The sequence below is a fragment of the Brachyistius frenatus genome, unplaced genomic scaffold (genome assembly GCF_029030835.1).
Source record: "Brachyistius frenatus isolate BFR_SWC_R1_liver_20210118 unplaced genomic scaffold, ASM2903083v1 Contig_21, whole genome shotgun sequence".
NCBI lineage: Eukaryota > Metazoa > Chordata > Actinopteri > Embiotocidae > Brachyistius > Brachyistius frenatus.
The window spans coordinates 4,473,882-4,494,527 of record NW_027210620.1 but is presented as its reverse complement, the minus strand read 5'-3'; the positions used below and the strand labels follow the sequence as shown (position 1 = coordinate 4,494,527).

Below are 20,646 nucleotides of genomic sequence, written 5' to 3'. Positions count from 1 at the left end.
AATAAACTATAAACCTAACACACTTCTGGCTATATATATATATTTTTTTTATTATTATTTTATTTTATTTATTTATTTTTAATATATATTTTTTATATTATTATTATATTACCGGCATCTGTACTGACCCAACGTCAACACACAGTGGTGTGAAAAAGTGTTTGCCCCCTTCCTGATTTTTTTTTTTTTTTTGCATGTCTGTCACACTTAAATGTTTCAGATCATCAAACAAATTTAAATATTAGTCAAAGATAACAGAAGTAAACACAAAATGCAGTTTTTAAATGAAGGTTTTTTTATTATTAAAGGAGAAAAAGAATCCAAACCCACATGGCCCTGTGTGAAAAGTGTTTGCCCCCTCTTGTTAAAACATAACTTGACTGTGGTTTATCACACCAGAGTTCAATTTCTCTAGCCACACCCAGGCCTGATTACTGCCACACCTGTTCTCAATCAAGAAATCACTTCAATAGGACCTGCCTGACAAAGTGAAGGAGACCAAAAGATCCTCAAAAGCTAGACATCATGCTGAGATCCAAAGAAATTCAGGAACAAATGAGAAAGAAAGTAATTGAGATCTATCAGTCTGGAAAAGGTTATACAGCCATTTCTAAAGCTTTGGGACTCCAGCGAACCACAGTGAGAGCCATTATCCACAAATGGAGAAAACATGGAACAGCGGTGAACCTTCCCAGGAGCGGCCGGCCGACCAAAATTACCCCGAGAGCGCAGCGACGACTCATCCGAGAGGTCACAAAAGACCCCACAACAACATCCAAAGAACTGCAGGCCTCACTTGCCTCAGTTAAGGTCAGTGTTCATGACTCCACCATAAGAAAGAGACTCGGCAGAAATGGCTGCATGGCAGAGTTCCAAGACCAAAACCACCGCTGAGCAAAAAGAACATTAAGGCTCGTCTCATTTTTGCCAGAAAACATCTTGATGATCCCCGAGACTTTTGGGAAAATACTCTGTGGACTGACGAGACAAAAGTTGAACTTTTTGGAAGGTGTGTGTCCCGTTACATCTGGCGTAAAAGTAACACTGCATTTCAGAACAAGAACATCACACCAACAGTAAAATATGGTGGTGGTAGTGTGATGGTCTGGGGCTGTTTTGCTGCTTCAGGACCTGGAAGACTTGCTGTGATAAATGGAACCATGAGTTCTACCGTCTACCAAAACATCCTGAAGGAGAACGTCCGGCCGTCTGTTCGTGACCTCAAGCTGAAGCCAACTCTGGTTCTGCAGCAGGACAATGATCCAAAACACACCAGCAAGTCCACCTCTGAATGGCTGAAGAAAAACAAAATGGAGACTTTGGAGTGGCCTAGTCAAAGTCCTGACCTGAATCCTCTTGAGATGCTGTGGCATGACCTTAAAAAGGAGGTTGGTGCTGGAAAACCCTCCAATGTGGCTGAATTACAACAACTCTGTAAAGATGAGTGGGCCAACATTCCTCCACAGCTGTAAAAGACTCATTGCAAGTTATCGCAAACGCTTGATTACAGTTGTTGCTGCTGAGGGTGGCCCAACCAGTTATTAGGTTTAGGGGGCAAACACTTTTTCCCACTGGGCCATGTGGGTTTGGATTGTTTTTCTCCCTTAATAATAAAAACCTTCATTTAAAAACTGAATTTTGTGTTTACTTGTGTTATCTTTGACTAATATTTAAATTTGTTTGATGATCTGAAACATTTAAGTGTGACAAACATGCAAAAAAATAAGAAATCAGGAAGGGGGTAAACACTTTTTCACACCACTGTATATATATATATATATTATTATTATATTACCAGCATCTGTACTGACCCACCGTCAACACTGACAATTACTATAGCAGTCATTGCTGAATGTATGTCAGTGTTTATGTTTGAATGTATATGTTTGAATGATAACATTGGTGAGAGAATGTGCCCGGTGTTGTGACATCATAAAGGCTTTTAGAACTCATATTTCCTGTACAGCAGTCCTGAATAGAATCTGCTCATCACTACATGTTCAATGTAAAATGGATGCCAGAAAAAGTAAGTTAACAGACACAATTCCTTGTTGGGGATTTAAAGCACTCTTGTTGTCCGTAAAATGGAAAGAAAGTAACCTTTTCTTTCTTTTTCAGCTTCTTCAGAAACAAAAATAGCAAACAGCAAATCAAGTTCGTCCACATCTTTATTCTCATCCTCATCATATGAAGATGATGATGATCCCTTTGAACTTCCTGGACCGTATCTATTCCTGCAGCATCTGGGAGATGGTGGCTTTGGAAAAGTGGTGAAATGCTTGGACAAGGTCACGAAGCAAATCGTAGCTGTAAAGATCCCCTTCTGCAATGATAAAAACAGCAGCCATGAGGTGGGACATTTTGTTGATTTTCATGTTCACAGATGTGAAAGAAATTTTTGCCAGAGGTGCAGTAGGTACCCAGAGTGTTGTTAGTTCGGCTATATTTAATAATACGAGTTTAGTTAGAGCTATTAAATAATGCATTTAAAGTTCTAGTTTATTTACAATGTAAAAATAAATATTAAAATATTTTTTTTTTTGTACAATAATTCATCTGTAGTGATGCATATTGTATGATAGTCTGCCTTTAAGTCCAACCCTGTCCATGTGAACTAACAAAAAAACAAATAATGTCTCCAGATTGATGTCATGAAAAAGTTAATGCTAAACGACCTCGACCAGCACAATGTAATCAAGTTTTTTGGATGGTACCCCATCAAAACTGGGATGGCGCTGGTGATGGAGTTATTGGATATCACTATAGACGACTTCATTACCAAGAACAACTTTACCCCTATGTATCTGAGTGACATCAGCACCATTGTCCAACAGGTATGAATACAGCGCTGTCAGACAGGAAGCAAAGCACTGAACACTTTGAAACTATGCTGCAGTCGCCGATTCATATTTCTGACCATTTACTTGCAGGTGTCCACAGCATTGGAGGCAGTGCACGGTCTTAACCTGATCCATACAGATATCAAACTGGACAACATAATGCTGGTGGATCACTGCAGACGACCCTTTGAGGTCAAACTGATAGACTTTGGCTTGGCACTGTCCAAACTTAAAGTTAAGAAGGGCATGTATTTGCAAACAGCTTGTTTTAGGTAAGGTTTACAGAAGTACTGAATATTATTGTGTTGCCGTGAGTTTGTTATTGTACTATGAGTCCTTAAAATATGGAAGTGTTCCTCACTCTGTGATGCTTTTCTTCTCCATCCAGGGCTCCAGAGGTCATTCTGGGCCTGAAATTTTCTGAGGCCATTGATATATGGTCACTGGGCTGTGTGATGGCCGCTATGGTCCTCGGCTTTCTACTGATTCATGTAGATTATGAATTTGAAGCAGTAAGTCGTTCGCTTCTGTTGAGCTCTCTGTTTGCTATCCACTCTGTTTGTACAAGATTAAATACTGCTGCATATTGTCTACCTGAACCCCCACATGAGTTGTTTAGCGGTGTAAAGAACTGTTTGCTACAACATTAATTATTAGCATATGCAGCTGGACAAAAAGATTTAAAAAAAAAAGTGTTCCTGTTGCCTGTCTTGATTTGATGCTCCCTTTTGTCTCCAGCTACATCAGATTACTAAACTCCTGGGAGAGCTAGCAGACCATCTCCTTGAAGATGGGACGATGACAGAAATGTATTTCATCAGGACTGAATTCAACAGATGGAAACTCAAGGTACCACAATAAACCCTTTTTGACTTTTCTACTTATATTTCATCTTTACCAGTCTCTTCTGTAATTATGGCAACACTCCCCAACATTAAACAGTTTCTAAGTTCGATCTGTTAAGAGGAACATGTACTTCAGCTGCACCAAACCTTCTTTTAGACATTTCAGGAGTATGGACTCGACGTTCCCATTGAACAGCAAACTAGGGGATTTGAAACTCTGGATGATCTGAAAAAGGTAAGTGTAAAAGAGGTAATAACTTTCATTGTCACGATTCCAACACATTTTTCATGAATCATAATGGTGACTTGATTGTTTCCTAAACTAGATCTATCTGGAGACGGCCAACAAGTTTGAGGCTGTAGAACAAAGGCAATGCTACGAGCTCCTGAAGGCCATGCTTGAACTAGATCCGAGTGAAAGGATTCGTCCCAGTGAAGTCCTCGCTCATCCATTCATCACAATGGACAAGCCCAGCTTGTAAGTAGCGGTAGAAGAAGTGTTCAGATCCTTTATTTAAATAAAAGTGTCGGTAAAACTTCCCAATCAGGGTACAATAATTAACCTTAGTCAATGGAGTAATAAGTATTGACTAAAAATTGGTTAACAACTAACAAATTGTGTTTCGTATTGACTAAGGTATTCTTTTATACATTATTTAATGTTTTTAAAGATGCTCTTAAAATGAGTAAATACAGCAATAAACATTAACAAACAGTTAACATGTCTCTTGTTAACTTTTATTAAGGGTTTACATGTTAATTGAGGTACAAACTAATATTAGTATATGCTTTTTAAAGATATTGATTAAGATATATGTCACAAAGTTCACAACAAAGTCATTTCATGGAGGGAAATCTCTTTTCTTTTTTAAATAAATGTTTATTTAAAGATAATGATTCTACACTCTTCATAAATAGGTAAATATAATGTTTACTCTGCATCCTTATACCGTTTTAAATCACTATTTGATGGAGCTGTTAACAATTCATGTACATTTAAAATGTGACCCCCATTACACACAAGATTTTTGTAAGACATCAGAAGCCAAACGTGTTGGAAACCACTGGTTTCAACTGTAACAATTTGTTGTATATCAAAAGCTTGTTGGATTATTAATTGGGTCAAATGTTCATCTTAAAAGTAACTCAATCTGTCAGATAAATGTAGTGGAATAGAAAGTACAATATTTCCTGCTGAAATGTAGTGAGGTGGAAATATACAGTTGCACAAAATTGAAATGTTCAAGTTCGGCACATGAACCTTAAAACTGTACTCAGGTACAGTACTTGAGTAAATGTGCCACCCGTGTCAGGTAGAGCTTGTGGTAGTGCTTCGAGCACAACAGTCGAGATCAATTTACAAATTGATAAGCAAATGATTTTCATACTTGCTTGTCGTGTTTCTTTGCCATCAGTGTAACAGTGAGTTTGTCTTTTGGTAGCAATAGAAATTCAAAGTGGCCAGACGCTCAACCCAACGAGTTTGAAAAGACGAAGAAGAAGAAGAGTACGAAGAAGAAGAAGAAAAAGAAAAAGAGAATAGTTATAAAGAAGAACAAGACATTTGTAAATAAGAAAGCAGTCAGGAAGACAAATGTAGACATCTTTTCACTTTTCACAGAGCTGCTATTAAATAAGTCAATGGTAAATATCGGCAGCCTGGATACAGACAGTGTGGAGAGTGACAATGGGTGAGATTATTTGGTCTGCGCACGAAACTCATCTCTCACGCATAAGACAGACATTTCTTTCCAAAGTCATGACAGATACTGGAATAATACCTCTGTGTGTGTGTGTGTGTGTGTGTGTGTGTGTGTGTGTGTGTGTGTGTGTGTGTGTGTGTGTGTGTGTGTGTGTGTGTGTGTGTGTGTGTGTGTGTGTGTGTGTGTGTGTTCAGTCTCTTGTTTTCAGCCACTGATGAGGAGAATGACACAACTAATTTCCACTCAGAAAACCATATTTCATTGTCCACATACCCACCAGGTATGATCCTAGTTCGGCCTGCTGCTCCTAAAAACGTTCTCAGGTGGGAAGATGAGGAGAGTGCAGTTAGGTGAGATGACTTTCTTGGTCATGATTTTCTCAGACATAAATACAAATGGTTTGGGTAGCATGTTTGGGAGTTTGTGTACCTTTGTGTGAAGTTTAAAGGATTCTTTTAAGATGTTGTGACAAGTCATAATACACCAAACCTGTGTGTGTGTTTAGTTTGCAACCTCCAGCCAGTGATGAGGAGGAGGAGGAGGATGACATCACCAACATCAACAGAAAACACCGCAGTCCATCTCCCAAAATTCCTCGAGGTGTGATCAGAGTCCAGCCTGCTAGTTCTAAAAACATTCTCAAGTTGGAAGATGAGGAGAGAGCAGTTAGGTAAGATGACTTTATCTGTCATGATTTTCTCAGACCGAAAAACAAATGGTGTAGTTAGGCTGCAATGGGAGCCTTTGGAGGTATTTGAACCTCTGTGAAAGTTTAAGGTATTCTTTTAAGATGTTTTGACGAGTCATAATATCCTTAACCTATATGTGCGTTTAGTTTGCAGCATACAGCGACTGATAAGAAGAGAACTACAAACATCCGCCGAAAATACCGCAATCTGTCTCCCAAAAACCTACAAGGTGTAAACATGGTTCGGCCTGCCGCTCCTCGGAACTATCTTAAAAAGGAAGATGAGGAGAGCGCAGTTAGGTAAGATGACTTTCTCGGACATGACTCTCATTTCTCAGACAGACCTGCGCCATTTGCAGCCTAACTAAGCAGTTGTGTAATTTCTTTAGTTAGGCTGCAATGGCACAGGTTTGGGAGTTTGTGTACCTCTGTGTGAAGTTTACAGGATTCTTTTAAGATGCCATGACCAACCATGCGTATGTGTGTTTAGAACTGAGCTCCCCAAGCTAAACAACAATTCAGAGTCGTCAGTAAAAGTCACTGAAAGTGACTCCAGTGATTGGATTTCTATAAACTCCACCACAAGCGGTAAGAAACAGTGACCATGCACTTGTCTTGCCCATTTTGTTAATTTCAATTGTACATTTGAAAGACAGTTGAGGTTTTTGTCATTTGACTCTCAGACAACATAAATACCAAAGAGGAAGAGGAGAAGGACCTGGAAAAAAAGAAGAACAAGAAGAAGAACTGCATTGGTTGCTTCTTCTCTTGTTTAAAGAAGACCTGCTGCTGTTCCTGTACCTGTGGAGATGAGGATGAGGAGGGCGACAACTGAAACACTGTGAATGTTCCATGCAACAAGACGTAAAATAAAGACTTTACACGATAACTTGACTGACAAAAGGGGATTATATGAGGGTAGATCAATGAGTTTTGAGACTGCTGCCTGTGGGCGCACACAAAGCAGAGCCCCACAAATGTCTAAGAAAACCCACCAGGCCTGAAACGCCTTTTCGGTTTTGGACAGTCACGTTCTGGCGATGTGCACGTCACGGTAATGTGCTCAACGCGTGCGCTCGAGCAGCAGTCCTGAAACGTATTGATCTACCCTTGTATATACTGACTGGGGGGTTGCAGACTGACTTCAGGTGGGGGCAGATTGGGAAACTGGGAACGTGTGAGGTAGGCGTGGGAGGCAGTAGACTAGGCACGGAGAGAGACAGAGGAGATGCTGGGATTGTCTGGTTGGTAGAGGGAATATACTGAAAGGCAGAACAGGGAAACAGGGGAGAGATGAAGTGGAGGACACAGAGAGAAAGGAAAGGAGACAGGAGAAATTAAGTGGGGACAGGGGAGAGGTGAAGTGGAGACAGTTCATAAATACACTACGTAGTGCAACCTGGACACAATGTCGGTGATGAACCCGGGGTCCTCTGGTGTTCCGGGTCTCATCATCTGACACCTTTACCCGGACAACCCAGCCGGTGGGGGGGCGGTATCAGTCCCCGACTTGTGTCCATCACACCACTCATCCCCCCCCGTTCATCCAGAGCCAGTGGGGAGGGTTTTTCGCTGCTCCCAAGATGTTGCTGATGGATCTGCTCCTCTACAAATCCCCAGGAGTCCCAGGACTCAGTGAAGAGACGCTCGTAGCGAGTCCTCCACTCATTCCTCTGACAAGCAGGTACCAGATCTGCATACTTGGCTCTCTTCCTTTCCTGGCGAAGTTAGCAAGCAGGTAAGTCCTGCATGCTCCACTTCCGTCTTGTTCTAACCTCAATACCTGTTGAGGAGAATTTGGTATTGGCAGAATCTCAGTAAGGGAGAGATTAAGTGGAGACAGGGGAGAGAGGAAATAGGAACAGTGGGTAAATGAGGTGGGGATTGGGGCTAGATGAAGTGTGGACGAGGTTCAAAAAAAGTGGGGACGGGGGAAATTAAGCTGGAACCAGGGGTAGATGAAGTGGGCACAGGGCACTGAAAAAGTGGGCACAGGGGGGAAATGAAGTGGGAACCGGAGATGGATGATTTGTAAGAGACAGGGGAGAGATGAAGTAGAGAATGAAGATTCTTTCACCCCAACCGGTCGAGGCAGATGGCCGTCCACCTCTGAGCCTGGTTCTGTCGGAGGTTTCTTCCTGTTCAAAGGGAGTTTTTCCTCCCCACTGTCGCTAAATGCTTGCTCATGTGGAATTTGTTGGATTCCTGTCTCTAATGTTGTAAAGTTCTGTTGTATGGACCTAAATACGTTTAGTGCTCCGAGATAAAAACAAATTAAAAAAATTTAAAAAAATGGACACCAGTACATTCATGACAAATACACTAAATAAACACTAAAATTGAACTTTTTCTTGACTTTTATATCATGTTGTGGTAGATCCTGCGGGAAGTTTTATGTCTTGTATTTGTCTCAAGACATGTGGCAACACTTATCACCAGCAGCAGCAGGCAGCTGATTCCGGTGAAAAAGCTTTACTGGGCTCTCTGTACACTATCAGGGAATCGCTTTTGGACATAATGCATTTAGCAGCTAACAAGTTAGATATTTATAACAGGACCTGGTGTCGATCAAATCAGGTGAGTGAATATTTTATTCACTGGGTGGATGCAGAGATGACAAAAAAAATGATTAAGATTGTTCTGGTGTCTGCTGGCTTTATCAGTCAAATTATCCAAAGTAACCGTTGTCAATGTTATGCAGCCCGTTGTGATTTTGCAATGACAATCCTTAACCCAATTTCAACCAATCTCAGCAATAATTGCGGGAGCCAGCAAATTTTGCAAAATTCCTGCAATTTTTCTGCAAAAAAAAGTTCCCAGTAGAAACTCTGCTAAAGGTATCATGGGACCTTTTCAAACAAAACTTGTTTTATCAATAAAAAACAACTCCTCGTTTACAGTCAGCAAAGCTCTTTCCCTTCAAAACAAACCACACACTTTTATGGCCTCAACTATTGACCTGACAAACCAGGATGTGTATGTGTGAACGTCAAACAGCGCCCCTAGAGGTTGGGGTCACTATTGCAAGATATACACACTGGCACCAAATTATCCACATTAAACCTGCCATTTTAAACACAAATTGATGAAACATGTCTGCTGTGTGCCATGTAATCACGTCAAGAAAATTTGACACTCAGGAGCAGTGTGGATTACTTTGGAGCTGCAACATTTCCTCACGCAGGAGGATGGGATTTCATGAAACCTGAAAGGAAATCCCTTTATATTTTAAGTTTTTTTGTATATTAAATGAAAACTATATGACTGAAAGCCTCAACGGACTTAACTAACTTTCTAACTTATTTGTGTTCATTATCGTTAGCTGACGAAGTCGCTGAGTCAATACTCAGATTGTCAATGCAGCTGCTAACTACACCTACTTTATCAATTATTTTAAGAAAAAAAACGTGTCCTCTAATTCCTACATTCATGGCATTAGAGTAATGGTCTATTGGCTGAAAATACGTGTCTCTCCCCCTTGTTCACCTGAATCTAAATGGACATTATCTGTAGTCATTTTTAATTTGATATGTTTATAGTTATCAGAGGCTGATCGGTAATACAACAGATTCTGTGACATGCAGTGGTTAAATACCCCTCACTGCAGTGTGCAATTTGGGCATTGCTCAATGTGGCCGAAGTCAAACATTGAGCACCATCCCGAATTGCACACTGCAAAGTTTTGGTTAGGTTTTGATATGAGGAGTGAGATGGTTCGGGTTAGTTATGGAGAAAGGGGCAAACCAATATTGAGTTCAAAACGCACATTTCCAAAAATACCCCAGCTGACTCATAAGTGAGTGCTCATCATTGGCACACTGAACTAAAAAAATATTTTCTTTCATCAATTATGTTGATCTAAAAATAAAGCAAAATATGGAAAATGCCAACGTTTATTAATATTATATATTTTCCCATAAAAAAAAACCAACGTTTGTAAATGTTTTATATTTCCTTAAAAGATTCGTCATTATTAAAAAAAAAAGAAAAAAAAAAGAAAAAGAAAACCGGAACTTCCGCCAAGTCTAAACGGAAATAGGTACGTGGCCGCTTCAGCTGACAGTCTACATGATGGCGACAGAGGTTCAGAGCGGCGACCTCGACAGCGCTACTTCCAGCCGGCTCGAAGTTTCCATCGACGGCCTCACCCTCAGTCCGGACCCGGAGGGCGAGCAGAGCCAGGCCGAAGAGCCGGAGCCGACGCCCGCGGAGCCCGAGAAGACCGACGACGAGCCGGGCGACGCTGGAAGCGAAGATGGAGAGACTCCCAGAGCTGCCATAGAAAGGAAATGGGGCTTCCCTCTGCAAGAGCTCTACGGGATGGCCCTTAAATTTTTCAAAGGTATTTCTTCGCAGCCGCCTCGACAAACCGGCGCAGAAACGTCGCTCATTACGCCGGAGAGACTCCGGCTGCTGAGGGCTTAGCGCGGTGCTAACGTTAGCTGCTACCTGTCACTCCGCAGTATGACATGAGGAGCTGCTGGCTGGCTCCTTTTTCTTTTTTCTTTTCTTTTTTTTTTTTAATGGCCAAACGAGCACGGCGGCACTTCCGTGTTGATTTGCTGCTGGCAGCCACATTTCCAGGACCACCAGGGTCCTTCTGCATGCTGGGAGGCCTCAAGGGGAACTTTAAATACATGCAAACAAACATTTAATGTTTTTATGATTTGTATACCTGAATGGTTTAATTATCCAGCTGTGTTTTCATTTTTAAGTCGACTCCACTTATTCATTTTAATAGCTGGATGTGACAGCGTTTCAAAGCTCTGCAGACAGGTTTTTTTTTTTTAAAACCTCTCTTAAGTCCTCTCCGCATCACAAAGTAAGATTTAACACAACAATATGTGATTTAGGTGAAATCAGAGGTTACTGTGCAAACATCTTTCGCAAGTGCAAACATTGGGCATTTGTGTGTTTTTATTTTGTATTTGAGCTGAGTTGTAATGACTGCGCAAACAGGTTTGGGCTTGGTAGAATAATAATCTGGGGTTTGTATTTTTTTCTTTATCAACGTGTCACTTAAGGTTAGGTCCACCCACTTAACTTGTACTGTATATGTAAATCTTCTTGCCTCACCTTATCCTAAATAATGCGTGGGAGTGAATTCAGCACGTAATTCCTACCGATTTCTGGCACAGTGTTTTGAAACGACTAAAGAAAAGTATCTGTTGTTTTAATGCTTGTTGGAACTAGATTTTAATGCCCACATGCGACTGGTTTTGCGACTCCCTTATTGTACAGTAGGTGTATTGTGGTATTTACGAGCACTTTTCACCGCACGTGGACGTTTTAAAAAGAACGGGGCGTAAAATAAATGCAAACTCATTTGTTTCCACGTTGCTTTTTTCCTCAAGATAAAGATGGAAAGGCCTTCCACCCGACCTACGAGGAGAAGCTTCGACTGGTGGCGTTGCACAAGCAGGTGTCGCTGGGCCCTTATAACCCCGATGCTTCGCCGGAGGTCGGCTTCTTCGATGTCCTGGGTAACGACCGCAGGTAACGCAGCACACGCATCTGTATGCGTGTCTTTGCATGGGACCTTTTCGATTATAAGACGCATTGCGACACATTACAGTCGTTTTGCTGTGTTTTGGTAACTCAACTGTTGATGCAGGTCATTTACGACTTCGTGTGCGCTTCTCATTTCTTTATGAATTTAAACTTTGTTAAAAAAAATTGGATGGAAATCAGCCTTTTTGCCTCACTGTACGCAAAGTTTAATAATTTGATAGTTTGGTTTTCAAAATGAAATTATAACAACGGTTTTTAGGAGGAAAAAAAAAACCGAACGTTTTTAATCAAATATAGAAGCCAGTAAATCCGTAATGGCTGAGCCTAGTTTGCTTGGCATCCTGTGTTGTCCATCTTCATCTTCGTCTTGCCGTATTTGCAGGAAAGAGTGGGCCTCCCTGGGTAACATGGAGAAGGAGGAGGCCATGGTAGAGTTTGTCAAGCTACTCAACAAGTGCTGTAACCTCTTTGCTCCCTATGTCACCTCACACAAGATCGAAAGGGAGGAGCAGGAGAGAAAAAGGTAAGGTGCTCGGCTTCCGTCCTTCTTAAATGTCTAAATCCAGCCTCAGATTGTTCTACATGCAGCCAGAAAAGCTGTGAAGCGGCATTTAGTTTAGTGTTGATAGGCGATACCTGCCCATGGTAGAGTCTCTGGTCTGCCTTTCTTGAGAACTTAACATTTATCTGTATTTCACATGTTGTCTTTTAGTCTAACATAATATATGTACTGTACTTGTCCCTATGCATTACTTAGACTCTTCAATTCTCTCTGTGCTTTTCCTCAGGAAAGAAGAGGAGGAGCGTCAGAGGCAGGAGGAGGAGGAGAGGGAGCGACAGAGACAGGAGGAGGAGAGACGAAGGCTTGAGGAGGAGGAGAGGCTGAGGAGAGAGGAAGAGGAAAGAAGACAGGCAGAGGAGGAGAGGCTACGGATTGAGCAGCAGAAGTACGTTTCACTGTGTGGTGTTTGTAAAATGCGATTAGGTTTTGCAATTTAAGGTTTTGATTTCAGCAGGACAAATTTATGATCATCACTCTGCCCTGGTGTGTACATATATACAAGGCTAATGTTTTTCTATTTTGAAGCTGTGACTTTTAAGGTCCAGCAGAGTCAGTGCTGCACTTAAACCTGCTTCAAAGACCAAACGGTCACTAAAAGTTTTTATTTTTTTCAATAAACAACCTCACATGTTTTTATTGTCTCCCCTGCCTCCTGTGTTTTCATCCTCACTAATTTTACCCCGTGATACTTTCACCAGACAACAGATAATGGCGGCGTTGAATGCCCAGACAGCGGTGCAGTTCCAGCAGTATGCGGCTCAGCAGTATCCCAACAGCCCAGAGCAGCAGCTCGGCCTCATCCGTCAGCTCCAGGAGCAGCACTACCAGCAGTACATGCAGCAGCTCTACCAGGTCCAGCTGGCTCAGCAACAGGTGGGATGCAGGACCACAGAGCAGCATACACTTTCATTGATAGATTTTAACGTTTCGTTTTAAGAACTGGCAATTATCCAAATGGCTGTAAGAAAATCTTTTTGGAGAAGAAGTCCGAGTGGGTTCTTCTGGAAACTTACTGGTAACGTTTCAAGATGTTTATGTTTGAAAAACCTAATTGTGTGCAGTTGTTATAATCACTCTGGTGTGGTGACACTTGGTAGGCGTAAAACTAAGGCGAAGACAGCATTAGCACTAAAACAAAACAAAAACATCCATTCTACTAGTTGTTAAAGGTCCCATATTTTACAATTTCCCAGTGTTTTATTTGCAGTGTTGACATCCATCAAAATATATTAGTATTTCTTTTTTTTAAAGTAACAAAAACCATGTGCATATAAATTTGCATCGCTTCTCTCTGGAGCTCCACCAAGAACAGGCTGTTTTGTATCTGTGTCTTTAAGGCGAATTTATATCAGTGATGCTCAGTGACTGGCTGACTCTTATCTGAGTGTCACATGCCCAAGCCAACCACAGCTTTTCCTCATTCTTGTAACTTGGTAGGTCAGCGACAGAATGACCGCTACATACTTTTTTCCCCACATGAAAGGTTGGGCAGTGGGCTGTGCTGAGGGCGGACATATGACATTAAGCGTGAGTGAGTGACATCACAAACTTTCAGAAGTCCAAACGGCACAGTTGCTGAGTACGGGTGTGGATTTCTCCATGGACGGAACATTTTTAACACTTTCACGGGATTTATATTGGAAGATGTGCTTCATATTCAAAAAACAAATGTCATTCTGGACAACCTTTAAAAAATTCCAGAACTGAATCCACTCATATTTTATGATGAGGTACACAATAAAACACACTCTTTTACAAAGAGAAAGAGCTTCAGTCAAAAAACAATGTAAGAGAACATTCAAAGAGTTGTCTAAAGATAGAAATTTAATTGCTAAATGTCCCATTTACAAAAGTGAACAATGTTAAAAGTAAAGTTTTAGCCTTCAAAGTGTAGCCCTGCCTACAATTGGTTCGAGATAGCAGGTGTCTATGCTGCCTCCTTCTGCACTGTAGAAACTACACTCTTGCTTCATGTCCTCAGTTTTAGTTTATGATGTTGACCTTGTATCATCATTCTCGTCCTAGGCGGCCTTACAAAAGCAGCAGCAGCAGCAGGCTGACTTGTTGGTTCAGGGCACCCTCGAATCTAGCAGCTTCAACAGTGGCGAACCCATCCCCGCCTCAGCAGCAGGACCGCTGTGTGCTGCTTTGCCACTCGCTGGCGAGGAAGCTCCTACAGTCAATGGAGGCCAGTCAGACTCTTACTCAGAGAGCATGGACCGCGAGCCAGAGCCAGAGCCGGCAGAGGAGGTCTCAGAGAACGGGCCTTTATTAGGTTGGTGGGATGTAGCTTTGTTTATCTCATTTATAATAAAAAAAAAAAAAAAAAAAACTAAAACAAAACATAAACTACAGGTGTTTGACTTCATGCAGGAAGTTCTACATTTTCCTTGTTGTGCAACTCATGGCTGCAAGGCAGAGGGGGGGAAGCTCAGTCAAACAAACAAAGCCTTATACCAAAACTGAAACCTGATACTTATCTGCTGTGTCCTTGTTGATGTGACCTGGAGGGCAGGGACGGGAAGAGCTGGAACAAGTGACACATGATAAGGTGCTGGTTGAGGGATCATTCAGTCACACATTCTGCTTACACAAATGTAAAAAGTTGTACAAGAATTGAACAAGCGCTTATATATCCTCGGACAAATAAATCCACCATGGCTGACTGCTCTCACTGTGAACATATTGTTTAGGGGAATGATTAAAGGAGGGGGTTGCTGAGTTTGCAATTTATAACTTCTTCTCGAATGGGAAACTGGCATTTTCAGATTGTGTCAGCAGATTTGTTTTGTTGTTGTTGGAGGTTTTACAACAGATTGTTAAATGCCTTTTGTCTTTTGGTCACAGCAGACTCCCCACCAGTCATAGCTGCTCCTTCCATGTGGACAAGGCCACAGATCAAGGACTTCAAGGAGAAAATCCGCCAGGACGCCGACAGCGTGATCACGGTGGGGCGTGGCGAGGTGGTGACGGTGCGCGTCCCAACCCACGAGGAGGGCTCGTACCTGTTCTGGGAGTTTGCCACAGACTATTACGACATCGGCTTCGGGGTCTTCTTCGAGTGGACGGATGCTGCCTCCGCTTCAGTCAGCGTGCACGTGTCAGAGTCCAGTGATGAGGATGAAGATGAAGAAGGTAAGAGGTTGTGTCAGGAGTTATGCGGGAGTAAGCCTGCAGGTTTGTTTGTGCAAATGTTTCCAATGTTTCCAGACCAATCTGAGGTGGTGGTAGTTTATTTTACTGTTGTATATAAACAGTATAGTTTGGTCATGATTTCCCTGTTGAGGTTAGGTTCACAGACATTTGCTATGGATGCTTGGATGCAGCGAGTCATGCTGGCTGCTCTCCTATTGTTGCCACAGAAGCCTGATTTGAATGAGAATGCCTCTTTTATTGGCCTTAGCTTCACTTATCACTCTACAGAGAGATGGGTGACTAGTTTTCCAGTGAATATTTTATTCTTACCTTGTGTTCAGAATGTGTGTACATACATCCACGACTCTCCCTAGGTCAGCTGAAATCCTGCTTATGTTCTTCGGTGGAAACCCGAGCATATGTGTGAATGAGAATGAATGATGGGAATACATTTGATATTTGTCATATTGTGCAGCCATGTAGGCTGGGTTACATTATTGTATGGAGGTCTTGCCACATGTAGTCATAAACATCATGTATCTTTTAGGAAGTATGCAAATTGTATGCAGAATTTGACCCGACCACTAAGAGAGTCCGATACCTGAAGGGCTTTCTGATCATTTATCATTTACTATAATATATGGTGTTATACTTGAGCCTCCTTCCCAGGTGTGTAACAGGAAATCTTTGCAGAAAAATTTTGCACAGATTGTATTTCAGTCTGCTCAAACTGTTGTAAGTGATTGCAAGAAATCTTTCTCACTGTGCTCAGCACTGAAGCACAAATATAACTTCAGAACATTAAGATTAATGATGGCCTGACATAAATAATGCATAGTGTAGCCAAAGTACCATTTTAAAAACATGAGACTCGGTGATGATTGTCTTGTTTCCTGGCAGCTTTTTTCTCCCCCTCCATGATCTGTTGTTGTTGTGCCTACAGGTGATCCTCCCACCGAGGAGGAGAAGGCGAAGAAGGAGGCAGGGAAACCCCAGGTGGATGAGATTGTGCCGGTTTACCGGCGGGACTGTCACGAGGAGGTGTACGCCGGCAGCCACCAATACCCCGGCCGCGGGGTCTACCTGCTCAAGTTTGACAACTCCTATTCACTCTGGCGCTCCAAGAGTGTTTACTACAGAGTCTATTACACCAGATAAGCCTGAATACAGACACGGGGGGAGCCAAGCAGTGTGTATGTTCATATATATGTGTGTGTTTTGGTGGAGATTTGTGTGAAGGCAGCCTGTTTATGTACGTGTGTGTGTGTGTGTGTGTGTGTGTGTGTGTGTGTGTGTGTGTGTGTATGTATGTGTGTGTGTATGTGTGTGTATGTGTGTGTGTGTGTGTATGAAGGAGTAAATGATACCAGATCCATTATCCATACAACCACCAGAGGGTGACAAAGAGACATCTAGAGCCCTGGTCTGGAGATTGGACTAATATGCGCCTATGTGTCATCAAGCCTTTGGAAGAGGAGCGTGTATCCCTGTTGTATATTCAGCACCTGTGCTTGCTGTACCAAGCTGTAGGACGATGCTCTCATATTGTATTTTACCACTCCCCCTCCTCCCCCCCCCCCCCCCGCTCCCTCCCTGGGCTCCTGTCATGTCACCGCCCTGGCCCAGCACTGTCCAACATGGCCTTGTGGCTGCTTCTTCCCAGAGTGATGCTTTCATAACCATGAATGGAAACTTGGCGAGTCCAGCACCCTGTGAGCCAGCGTTTCCCATTTAGTGGAAATAGTGGTTGTTTATCCCACGAGAACACAGACAATGTCAGAAATTCAGTGATATTGCAAATGTGCTTCATAACACTATGCCTTTTACACAGAGGTCTTCTGGTCTTTGCCAAGTCTCATTCACACATTAAAAAAAACAACCAGTGTACACAAAGCTACCTATCCTTTTTGTTGTAAAACAGTAGTGTTATTCTCTGCCCCAGTCACCGGGTATACGTGAAGATCTGAGGGGATTGTTAGTGGAAGCAGTCGTCCTTTTGGCTTATTCTTCTGTTTTTTTTTTTACCTTTTTTCTTGATACAGTCTGAGGAGTAGGTTTCTTTAAATGAGTCCACTGGGATAATTTATGAAGGACACAAGAAATGATTTAGCCACGTGGGTGTTAAGGGAAGGAAGAGAGAATAGTAATGCACATGGTAAAGTATGGTTGTGGGCATTCTGGGCTTTTGAACACAAGCATCTCGGTATGTGATACAGAATAAGAAGTCAAAAAACAAATTACTTTATAAATATCTCTCCCTTTCTCATACAAATGTTTATTTTTACTGGTGTGATTTGTGTTTTCAGTTTGTTTCACTTTCAAGCAGCTGCTTCTTGACAGTCCCCGGCAACTGTCCATATCTTTCGCTCATCAATTCTGTATTGAAGATTTACAAAAAAGGAGAAAGTATTGCTAATATTACCTAGGAGGATTTTGTGTTCATCTTTCTGTATGTGTTTCAGATTTGCTGTACTGAGTTCTGGCACGGACTTTGACAATAAAAAGAAAAATCCACTAACCACTCATGTTTTGGAGGTCATGATACACTGTTACATCTGTGCAGCACTCAAAAATCCATTACACAAAAAGCTGTGTTGCAGTTTTTGTTTCTTCCTGGTTTGAATTGACTCAAATTGTCATCTCGAGTATTGTGACTAAACTGACATGTTGTGGACTTCTGCATGACATGGTTGCTTACTAACTCGGTTCTAAATGTATTTTGCGTTTTTTACAATTTTGTTGCCATGGTTTAGATTCATTTTGTGGTTCAGTTCTACAATTACATATGTATGCACCGGACATCTACAAGCATTGTGGGCAGTGCTGTGTGAACTATTGTCTGTATCAGAATGACGCTTGTTGAATGTGTTCAGCGGGTGTCGAGGACATTTGGTTTCCCTTTATCACACTTAACTGTGCATTTTTGTGCATAAGCGACCAAACTTTAAGGACAGGCAGAACATTGTGCAAGTTGAGTAATCCTCCAGTGTCTTTGCTCACCGTTAAAATTTGTCATATTATTTAATTACTTCTGTCTCAAATCCATTTAGTAATTTGTGTAACGAAATGTCACTGCCTATGGCTTAAGCAAGCCGTACAGTTCAAGGACGTTCCCGTATTCTTTGATATGTGATGTTTGTTTTTAAGTTTTTATGGCTCACCAAATGGTTTGAGTTGACTTGTTCAAGCCTTGTATGTAAATAATTCTATAAATGAGTTTATGTATGGGTTTATAGATGTGGAAGAAGGCTATGGTTTTGCGAATCAATGCACTGTAAAATAAGGTGAATGAGATATACATTTTACGTCGAATGAAAGTCCAAAACTTGTAGGAAGTATAGAATTGTAAGACTCTATTGACACGAACGATAGAAAAGCTCATCTTTTTGTATTGTTTTGACTTGTTTGAATCTCTTTGAGTTGCAAGATCTTTTTGGGCATATATTTAATCTTGATTAAACTTATCTTCATCTCTAAAACTGTAGCTTTGCTTATTTTTTGCTTGTGGTCAAGCTTTAATGCGTATAGTGCAAAACTTATTTCAGTTTCAGAAGATAACATTTTACGCAAACAAAGGAGGTCTCGTTGGGAATGCAAGGACACCAAAAATGGCCTTGTAACAACAGACCACTATCAGGCTCGTTCCTTTTTCCACCCACGGTGAATGTGTCATCCTCATGCCGCTTTCCTGTTGAACACATTTTGTGCTGAGGGAAGGACAATTGCGGGTATTACTTGTATATAACGGAACAATCCACCTTGCCTTCACAGTTTTCAATGATGCACATGGGGTGTCACAATATTCAGTCGTATCAGCATTTTACCCTCGAATATTGAGTAACTTGTTCAACTATTGCCACAGAGCACACACCCAGTCAGGAGGAATTTGATGATTTCCAGTTAATTGTGTAATAACTAAACATGACAGTAGAGATACTTGCCTACATCTCAGACAGGCACCCGTGGACTTGCTGTGTTCACTTAAGGACACCAGGGGGCACCTTCAGATACTGCAGAAACTAATTTTGCCATACTTTGAAAAGATTAAACTTGTGACCTGTATATTTTAAAACTGAGTTGGGTGAACAGTGTGCCTCTGAGGTGGGTTTGCTCTTTGAAATTTAAAGAGTAGTGGTGGGAGTGTCAAATGGTGAAAGAAGGACCTGGACAAACATTCATTGCACACACACGGGTGATAAATCAGAGACAAGTGTTCGCAGAATGTGTTGTCCAGGAGTTATTTTAAACAGTATGAAAAAAACAAGTGACATATCCTTTTAACTGTAGTGACTTTGGGCCAACACTCTTTCTTTAAAAATGCACAAAAATACTAGATTAAAACCTATTATATGGTAGGAGTGTGTATAAAAAAATGGTCGGGGGCTTTTAATTTGAAACAATGGCTTTTAATTTGAAGTGGATACAGGAAGTTGTGGCATTTGGCCCACCAATGGTGACTTTATCGGTTTATCGCTCATATTTGGCCGACCAATGGTGTAACTTTATCACACAAACAACAATGTATAGGCTAATGCTCCACAGTTAATGCATGTTTTAGCTCGTGTTTGCCTAACTTATCAATATCTATTTGTTTTATATTTATCTATTTATTTGTTATTTCACGGGGTGTTGCTAAAATGGCAGAAAACATATTTCCCCAGCACTTCAATAGTCCCGTTTTCATCAGACCTTAGCAGACAATTTGACTTGTCATTGTAGGGAAAGCGCAGCAATAACAATGGCTGTATGTCCCTTAAGGAAGGTCCTGCTCGTCGTGCCTGTTGATTCAAGCATAGTTTATTGGGACACTTAATGGAACTGAGCAAACAGTAATACACCTGTGCTTTCCCTACAATGACAAGTCAAAATGTCCGCCATGAAAAGGACTGTATAGATAATAATAGTAGTAGATTATAAAGCCCTCATCATCAGGACTTTTTTTTTTTTTTTTAATGGTAGACCTGGATGTAAATATAGCCAGCTTTGTAAACTACATTGAACGAGTCACATCGCTACACAAGCAGGTCATTTTATCCACCATTTAAATAGGATTAATTAAAAACAAATACAATGTTTGTCTGTTTGGTTTATTTCATCTCAAATGACCTAATGAACAACTAAATGCAATGCATTATTTTGTACTTAATTTGGCAAGGTAATTCTTTTGCTAAAAAAAAATAAACCAAGGGAACATTTGACTATCCCCCCCCCCTCAATCCTAAATGTAAGATTGCCATAAAATAAAGAATAGATGTTAATGTGAAAGATGATTTTTTTTTAATTTTTTTTTTTAAAAACCTCTGTTGTGTTTTGTGTTTCTTCCCAGTCTGCTGGTGGTCCCAGTCCTTGTTCAGTCTTTGAA

The 20,646-nt window shown here is 41.2% G+C and overlaps 1 protein-coding gene across 2 annotated transcripts; it reads left to right on the top strand.

Moving 5' to 3' along the window:
• Positions 1-10,112: 10,112 nt before the first annotated feature.
• acbd3 (acyl-Coenzyme A binding domain containing 3) lies at positions 10,113-18,768 on the top strand. 2 transcript variants are annotated; one of them, XM_069696586.1, is made up of 8 exons: positions 10,113-10,418; positions 11,431-11,572; positions 11,970-12,110; positions 12,376-12,534; positions 12,848-13,022; positions 14,175-14,424; positions 15,000-15,284; positions 16,228-18,768. In XM_069696586.1, the coding sequence occupies exons 1-8, from the start codon at positions 10,145-10,147 to the stop codon at positions 16,440-16,442; spliced, it is 1,641 nt and encodes a 546-aa protein (XP_069552687.1). In that variant the 5' UTR covers positions 10,113-10,144; the 3' UTR covers positions 16,443-18,768. The 2 variants fall into 2 exon arrangements, with proteins under 2 accessions (XP_069552687.1, XP_069552686.1); XM_069696585.1 differs by having other exon boundaries at positions 14,997-15,284.
• Positions 18,769-20,646: the final 1,878 nt, after the last annotated feature.

What these genes read in the sequence shown, in the direction of transcription:
- acbd3 (XM_069696585.1), top strand. Translation starts at nt 10,145, where the DNA reads ATGATGGCGACAGAGGTTCAGAGCGGCGACCTCGACAGCGCTACTTCC. An exon ending in GGCCCTTAAATTTTTCAAAG is followed by an intron (nt 10,419 to 11,430) that starts GTATTTCTTCGC and finishes TTTTTCCTCAAG; the next exon opens with ATAAAGATGGAAAGGCCTTC. An exon ending in TCCAGCTGGCTCAGCAACAG is followed by an intron (nt 13,023 to 14,174) that starts GTGGGATGCAGG and finishes TTCTCGTCCTAG; the next exon opens with GCGGCCTTACAAAAGCAGCA.